The 9,191-nt window shown below is 33.7% G+C and overlaps 1 protein-coding gene across 1 annotated transcript; it reads left to right on the top strand.

Moving 5' to 3' along the window:
* The first annotated feature begins 957 nt into the window (after nucleotides 1-957).
* On the top strand, nucleotides 958-4,698 carry LOC111299467 (Tetratricopeptide repeat (TPR)-like superfamily protein). Its single transcript, XM_022894670.2, has one exon. The coding sequence runs from the start codon at nucleotides 1,065-1,067 to the stop codon at nucleotides 3,672-3,674; it is 2,610 nt and encodes an 869-aa protein (XP_022750405.2). The 5' UTR covers nucleotides 958-1,064; the 3' UTR covers nucleotides 3,675-4,698.
* The last annotated feature ends 4,493 nt before the right edge of the window (nucleotides 4,699-9,191 follow it).

Here is a 9,191-nt window from a genome sequence, read left to right as displayed (position 1 = left end):
TTCGGAAAAACAAAGGTAGAGGAGATATTTTAGTCTTTTCCCAAGCTGATAAAAGAGAAAAAATCAAGTGGGGCATTGATCTCTGTCCTTAAGCTAAAATGTGAATTTAATCTCTTTGTAATATAAATTTCAATATTAACTTTATTTTTATTTTTTGAAATTTGAAAATTTGATCCAATTGATAATAATGTTAAGTCTTTTTGCTAAATTTGTTGATGTGAATATTGATTTGATAATATGATATTAACTTTATTGATGTGATGAATTTCATCATTTAATTATTTGAATTTTAATGATGTGGATTTTTTGGTTAAAATTTTTTAAATTAAAATATTTTTAAAAAATTTAATTTTTTAAAAAATATAAAAAAGCATAAAACATCATTTTTTTTTATTTTTTGAGTTTTTTTAATTTTCAAAATTTAAAAAATTATAAAGTTTTTATTTTTCTAATTTTTATTTCAAAAATAACGTTACATAAAAATGAAAGAAAATAATTAATGGTATAAATAATTGAACCAAAATTATTAAATTTAATTTATTTGAGAATGAAATTTTTATAAATTATATTAAATAGATTAAAATTTAAATTTTTTTACAAGTACAAAAATTATTAGCACAATTTCACAATTAATTTTATTTATTAAAGTATTATCACATTAACAAAATTAATTTTTTATCAACAAAATTAAAACTATTTCGATACAATTAACGTCTATATTATCAAGCTAATGATTACATTGACATTTTAATGATAAAAATTTAATAAAATTAATAATTGAATTAAAAATATCAAATTAAAATAATATAAAAATTATATTTTTACGAATTATTATATATTATTAAATTTTAAAGCACAATTTGAACTTTTAAATAAGGAGTTGGATAATTTAACCCAAAAAAAAAAAAAAAAGCTGGGGAGTTTGAAATTTCAAGGAGTTTACTATTTTAAGTATAAAAGAGCGTTGACTCCGTATTATATTAAGTTGTAATTTGGCAGTGCGAGTAATTTTCATTTAGATGAGATGGGAGTTTGAAATTTGGCGCTACCCAGTTGAGTAGAGCATGCTCCGCTCCTTTTCCCGTGCTATCACCAAATCAGAGTTTGTTCTGAAATCCAATTCCAGGCTCAGCGGCGGCGGCACCATAATCATTTCCCTATTCTATTCAGCAGTTGCTCAAAGTCAAATCACAGTCACCGCCATTACTACTGCTCTCCTCCAAAAATGCAAGTCTCTTCTCCAAGCCAAACTCATCCACCAACAACTCCTTGTCCAAGGCCTCTACCACCATTTCAATACCCGCCTCATTTCCGCTTACCTCACTCACAACGCCCCTTCCCATTCCATCTCCATCCTCGAACGCTTGACCCCTTCTGACTCTGTGGTCTTCTGCTGGAACACTCTTATTCGACGCTCCCTTCGCCTCGGCTTTTCCCATGACGTTCTTTCTCTCTTCCGCAGGATGCTAAGGCTCGGCTGTGCACCTGATCACTACACCTTCCCTTTTGTCCTTAAGGCCTGCGGCGAGCTTCCCTCCTTCCGCCGTGGAGCAGCTGTTCATGCCGTAATCTCTACCTCCGGTTTGGACTCAAATGTCTTTGTCTGTAATGCGCTGGTATCAATGTATGCACGGTGCGGTGAGTTGGATGACTCGCGAAAGATGTTCGACGAAATGCATAAAAGAGGAATATTTGATATTGTCTCTTGGAATTCCATTGTGGCTGCTTATACGCAAAGCAGGGATGCAAAGAATGCGGTGGAGTTGTTTCAAAGAATGACTTATGATTCGGAAATCCACCCAGATGTCGTTAGCCTTGTCAATGTGCTACCTGCCTGTGCATCTCTTGGCGCGTCTTTACTTGGTAAGCAGTTGCATGGTTTTGCAGTGAGGAGAGGTTTATTTGTGGATGTTTTTGTTGGTAATGCTTTGATGGATATGTATGCAAAATGTGGGATCATGGATGAGGCGAATAAGGTTTTCGAGAGGATGAAGGTGAAGGATGTTGTTTCTTGGAATGCAATGGTTACTGGGTATTCTCAGGTTGGTAGGTTTGAGGAGGCTCTGGGTTTATTTCAAAAGATGAGGGAGGAGAAAATTGAGTTGGATGTTGTGACTTGGAGTGCTGTGATTGCAGGCTATGCCCAAAAGGGTTATGGTTATGAAGCGTTGGATGTTTTCAGGCAAATGCAACTTTGTGGTTCCAAACCTAATGTTGTTACACTTGTGTCCCTCCTTTCAGGCTGTGCTTCGATTGCAGCATTGGTTCAAGGGAAGGAAACTCACTGTTATGCCATCAAATGTGTTTTGAACTATGATTGGAATGATCCAGGAGAAGATCTAATGGTGATTAATGGTCTCATTGACATGTATGCTAAGTGCAAAAGTACAAATGTGGCTCGTTCCATGTTTGATTCAATTGCACCAAGTCATAGGAATGTTGTGACTTGGACTGTCATGATTGGTGGATATGCGCAGCATGGAGAGGCCAATGATGCACTGAAGCTTTTTTCTGAAATGTTCCAAGAAGATAAGTCTGTGAAGCCGAATACTTTTACCATATGTTGTGCCTTGATGGCTTGTGCGCAATTGGCTGCACTAAGGTTTGGTACACAGATTCATGCTTACGTATTACGCAATCGATATGAATTTGTGCCATTGTTTATGGAAAATTGCCTCATAGATATGTATTCCAAATCTGGTGATATACATGCTGCTAGAGTTGTGTTTGACAATATGCAGCTGAGAAATTCAGTTTCTTGGACGTCCTTACTAACTGGGTATGGCATGCATGGCTGTGGTGAAGAAGCTATCAAGGTTTTTGATGATATGAGAGCAGCAGGTTTTGTTCCTGATGGTGTTACCTTTCTTGTTATGCTCTATGTCTGCAGCCATTCAGGAATGGTTGACCAGGGAATCAGATTCTTCAATAACATGCATAGTGAGTTCGGTGTCATCCCTGCGTTGGAACATTATGCTTGCATGGTTGATCTCTTAGGCCGTGCTGGTCGATTTGGTCATGCTCTGAAACTTATTCACCGCATGCCCATGGAGCCAACAACAATAGTATGGGTGGCATTACTTAGTGGTTGTAGGATCCATGGAAATGTGGAACTTGGGGAATATGCTGCGGACCAGCTTCGGGAATTGGATTCGGAGAATGATGGGTCATATACATTGCTTTCAAACATATATGCCAATGCCAGGCGTTGGAGAGATGTGGCCAGGATCCGATCTTTGATGAAACATTCAGGGGTCAAAAAGAGACCAGGTTGTAGTTGGGTCCAAGGAAAGAAAGGCACTGCAACCTTCTATGTGGGTCACAGGTGTCATCCGCAATTTGAACAAATATATGAGCTTCTTGCTGACTTGATTCAACGCATTAAGGTAATTGGGTATGTTCCTGAGAGGGACTTTGCACTTCATGACGTGGATGATGAAGAGAAAGGCGATCTTCTTTTTGAACATAGTGAGAAGTTAGCTCTAGCCTATGGCATTTTAGTCTCAGCTCCTGGGGTGCCTATCCGTATCACAAAGAACTTGCGTGTCTGTGGTGATTGCCATAATGCCTTTACTTACATATCCTTGATCATTGATCATGAAATCATATTAAGGGACTCGAGTCGCTTCCATCATTTCAAGAGTGGATCTTGCTCCTGCAGAGGCTACTGGTAATACTGAATTATTGATGGCAAAGTGGGTTATGAAATTTTGGCACTTGAAGAGGTCCTAGGATGATCACACAATCATGAAGGATTGAGTCTACTCTTCATATAGAGTGCTAAGGATAGCTTGTTATATTTAGACTCAACTAACACATAGTAACACTACTAATAGGTAGAATTCGTTATCAAATGGTTTTAATGAAGGAATACAGGAAAAAGAGATTTCTATAGCAACACAAAGCTTGTCCGACAAAGGGGCAGAATTCATTCTCAAATGGTTTTATTGTAGAAATACAGGAAAAAGAAATTTCTGATTCATGCTAAAACAGAAAGAATTACTTAGTAGGGATATGGGGTGGTATTAGGCGCAGGTATTTCAGTTTGTTTCCGATAAGCAGCTATTTCTGCTTTGCGCTTCCATCATGTTTGAGGCTCGCTTAACAAGCCCAATTGATTCCGATAAGCAGCTATTCCTGCATGTTATATTTTGATTTGAATAGAAGATGTTCAACATATACGTTTCAGTTGTGAACAGAAAAGAGGGTAAGCTGCTATTTTAAATATGTCGAACTAGTAACCATGACGATATGCAACAATGAGGTGGATTGGGCATGTCAGGAGGAAAATTAAACTAAATTATCAGAGATTGGCTTTGTTGTTGTCACATCTACCCGGCCTCAGAGTTCTTTGCCAGGTGAGATGTTTGCAATGAGAGAGAAGCTGCATAGATGTTCATGGTTGTTCCCAAATCGAGGTTACTCAAGGAACATGGCTTAATTTTAAGAAGTTTTGTGTAGGCGAGTGGTTAATCTCGTGCTTTAGCAAAAAGTTCAAAGGTACAAACCTGAGCTTGAACCATATTGTAAGTTCCTTAAAAGTTCTTATCAAAAGGGGAAATGCCATAAGGAAGACTTTTTCATTGTTGATTTAAATTCTGATGTCTAAACTTATTTCTTTTTTTTTTTTTTCTCACGGTTCTGCCTATAACTAGTTTGTTTTGATAACTACACCAGTAATAATATTCTTTTCTGGTATTTAATGATCGCCTTATTGGACAACTACTTAGTCATTAATGCTGTAGAGTGTTGTTGCATTATCTTTCCTAAAGGATCATGAGTCCATTTCTGGGCTAACTAGCATAAATGGTAAGCAGTGGGTGAGGGAGGGAGATCTGAACTGCAGCTAGAGTCACCCGTGTCAGAAAAGAAAGAATCAAGGTTTTCCGGCACTTATCGAAAGAGAGGACAATTGCTTCGAATTTGATCAATTAATATAGTATATATTTCGTTTGAATTCAAAATGGATTCTTCTTTTGGTAATAATTTTAGCATTGATCCCTCAAATGCTTACATAAATGGAGATGATTAAAACTTTGTTTTAGAGTTAAATCATTACCATCTCAAGCTTGCACATGTATTTGTCAAACTGAACATTTAGCATAGGCTCATGCTAATAGCATTTTTTATTATTACTTCGCAGCAATCTGGAAGCATTATTTGTTTTTTATTATTATCCAAAAAGTATAAAATAATAAATAGTGGTTTTTATTTTTAAAAATGAAAATTAATATTTCTAAATAAAAATAATTTTTAAAACCTTATCTAAATATGGATAGGTTTTTCAATAATTATTTTTTTTATAAAAATTTGTTATGTTAGATTTTAAAAATTATTATAAGAATCCAAAATAAAAAAGATACTTTCAAAATTTCGTCTAGATATTAATGGCTTGGTTTATATGTGTGTCTCTCCTAGACTCTTGTTATAATAACTTATTATTAAAAGCAAATGTAATCTATACATTTATACATTCAACAAAAACAATCCCCTCTTTTTATTTTCCTATACAACTCATTAATTTAAAAAAAAAATGATGTGAAGGATGTTTTGGAAAAATACAAAGTAATTTAGTGTTATTTAAAAGAGGAAGTTTTCAGAGATATATGGAGAAAAGAAAGGGAAACAACACAGAGTGCTTGGGAGAAGAAAAATGAGGGAGAAAGAAAGAGGCTAAGGAATCTACAAATAGAAAAATGACGATCGATGTCGATATGTTTGATCGCCTAGATGACGAATCAATTTTTTGGATTTTATTTTTAGAAATTGATTGATTTTTGAGGTTTTAATGTTGTAGTAACAGCTTTCAAAGGGTTACCAATCTTCATCAATTCATCACCAATGTGGGATCAAAATAGCAACAATAATGAGAAACCAGTTCTATACTTGGATTTGCATAACCCAAGAATGAACCAAGGGAGATGGATAGCTCATGAACTACCACTTAAAAGCCTAAAAACACCAAACCCATTAACCATTCGCAACACTTGAAACCCTAAAGCCACTCCACCTTAAAACCGCCACCCTTAACCCTAAAAACAACAAACATGCTAACCCCTTACTTGAAAAGCCTAAAATTGTTCCACCTCAAAACTGCCACACAATTCCATAAAGCCATTACATCACAAAAACAACAACCAAAAATCATGAAACTGCCAAATCTGGTAATCAACATCCCAAAACTCTAAAATTGTTAAGCCTAAAAAACTACAACTCAAAATCCTTAAAAATAACAACACTCGAAACCCTAAAACCACTCTACACCAAAACCGTCACCTGAAACCTTAAACACACCAACTTGCTAACCCTCATCCAAAACCTACAAACGAAACCATAAAACCACCAAACCTTTTAAATTGATCTTAAAAACCCTAAGGACACTAAACTCGATAACCACCACTAGAAATCTTAAAACCATTGAACATCACAACCACCACCCAAAACCAAAAAAACACCAAATATGCTAACCCCAAACTGAAACCCTAAAATCAATACACCCCAAAACTACAACTCAAGATTTAAAAAACACCAAACCCTCTAACCTCCCATCCAAAACCCTAAAAGCACCCCACCCCAAAACCGTCACTTGAAACTTTAAAGTTTTCAAATGAACTAAACCCACACTCGAAACGCTAAAACTATTATGCCCCAAAAAAGGTCAACTTAAACCTTTAAAACAGAAAACTTGCTAAGCCCTAACTAGAAACCTTAAAATCACCAAGCTTCAAAATTGGTACCTGAATCCGTAAAAACACCAAACTTGCTAACCTCCCACCTTTTACCCTAAAATAGCTTCATTTCAAAACCATCACCCGAAACCCTAAAAACACAAAACTCATGAACACTAAAATGAAACCCTAAAACTACTCTATCCAAAATGCCTAATCGAAACGCTAAAAACATCAAAATCGATAACCATCACCTAAAACCCTAAAATCGTTGTGTCTCAAAACTATCACCTAAAACCCTAAAACCCTAAAACCACCAAACTCGCTAACCTAACACACAAATCCCAAAAAAGGCTCCTCTTCAAAATTGTCACTTGAAAACCTAAAAACACCAAACTCGCTAACCCTTCACCTAAAACCCCAATATCGCTCTACCCCAAATCATATGCCAAAACACTAAAGACTCAAAACTCGCTAACCTGAAACTTGAATCCTTAAAATTACTACACCCAAAATTCGCCACTCGAAACACTAAAAACAACAAACATGCTAACCATTTCAAAACCCTAGAATCGTTCTACCTCAAAACCACCATCCAAAACCCAAAACACCAAACCCCCTAAGCCCCCCAACTGAAACCTTAAACCATTTCACCCTAAAACTGCAACCCGAAACAATAAAAATAATAAACTCGTTAACCTCTTTCTTGAAACCTTAAAATCGCACCATCCCAAAACCATCACAAAAAACTCTAAAGTCTCCAAACCAACTAACCCCACATCTAAAATACTAAAACCATTGCACCCTAAAATCGTCAGTTGGAACCTTTAAAACACCATATCTGTTAACCTTTCCCAAAACTCTAAAATCGAAACACCATAAAACTGTAAATCGAAACCTTAAAAACAATAAAGCCACTAACCTTTCACCTAAAACCCTAAAATTGCTCTACCTAAAAACCTTCACCAAAACCTTAAACCATGAAACTTGCTAAACTAACACCCGAAACCCTAAAATGCTTCACTAAATATTGTTAGTCAAACCCTGAAAACACCAAGCTAGATAACCTTCCACCCGAAGCCAACTCACTTTGGCAGACTTTTTATTTCGGTTGGACTTCAAATCTTGAATGGAAGAATGCTTCTTGAGTTTACTGGAAATAAAACTCTTTATAAGAGCTCTTTTAAATTGTATCTTGTCTTCTATATGATAAATATCTTCTAGCAACTTCTATTCTTGACATATAACAACTTTTGGATAAATAGAAAAGAAGAAAAAATTGAAATCTTGCAAACCACAAACTTATTTTGGTTTAAGGTCTGCAAACTTTCTAGAAAGAATCTTTAAATTGCATAATCTTGAAACTCTTCTTGCATGGTGCGACTTGAACTTCTTGAAGCATTCTAGAAGAACTTTCGTTCAATTAGAACTCTTGAAATTACAGATTTACCCTCATCATGGTCGAACATGCCTTGCTTCTTTCTTGTATGAATTTTTTAAATCTTTCACCAAGATTAAACAATTCTAACTTTTCTAAGTTGGGAAAAACAAATCTTGCACACTTTTCACTTCAAGAACATCATAAAATAGTCCAAGATTTATTTCAATGTATTAAGAATCACCCAAAATTGATCAAGAACTATCAAGATTCTTTAAAATTCAATTTTTTTTCAAGATTTCTTACAAAAAAAAATTAAGCACTTTAGGAGTAAAAAGAAGCTTATTTAGCTAAGAACTAAGTAAAAATAACTCATTTAAGTACTGAAAAAAAAACTCATTTTCATAAAGTTATTAAATCTTTTACCTATTAATTTTTAAAACATTACTAAATTAATATTATTTTATTCTAAATAAATTTGTATGCATGGAAATAATTATATATGACAAAACAAAATGTCATAATTAGTTCAAATAGATTAAAGGATTAATTTTCAGAATATTAATAAATTAATATTATTTTATTCCGAATAAGCTTCAATACATGAAAACAATTATATATAACAAAACAAAAGGTCATAATTAGTTTAAATAGATTATTGTTCAAATTACTACAATTATTTAAATTTGTTCAGAAATAGATTTATCTTTTAAATCTTGTACTTATTAATTTGCAAAATATTAATAACTTAAAATTATTTTATTTCGAATATGCTTATATGAATAAAAATAATTGTTTTATTATCTTTTATTTTGTCATAAAACAGTTGTTTAAATTATCTCTTTCAAACCATTATGACCATTTATTTTGTCATAATAAATAATCCAAAAATTAATAAGTAAAATTTTTAAAATCATTATGATTTTTTGTTTTGCTATTATCTATTTTAAATTATTATGATAATTTTTTTTTGTCATAAAATAATTGTTTCTATTTATATAACCTTATTAGAAAAAATAATTTTAATTTATTAATTTCCAAAAATTAACAAGGATTTAAAATTTTAGCCTTGAATTAATCCTTATTTTGAAATGACAAAACATTAAAGCTAAATAAACTTGATCAAGATTTTGAAAAAGATTTAT

The sequence above is a fragment of the Durio zibethinus genome, chromosome 18 (genome assembly GCF_047325235.1).
Source record: "Durio zibethinus cultivar Kanyao isolate XHJ-2024 chromosome 18, ASM4732523v1, whole genome shotgun sequence".
NCBI classification, from domain to species: Eukaryota; Viridiplantae; Streptophyta; class Magnoliopsida; order Malvales; family Malvaceae; genus Durio; species Durio zibethinus.
The sequence above is the reverse complement of the archived record's forward strand: the minus strand, read 5'-3'. Positions and strand labels throughout refer to the sequence as shown.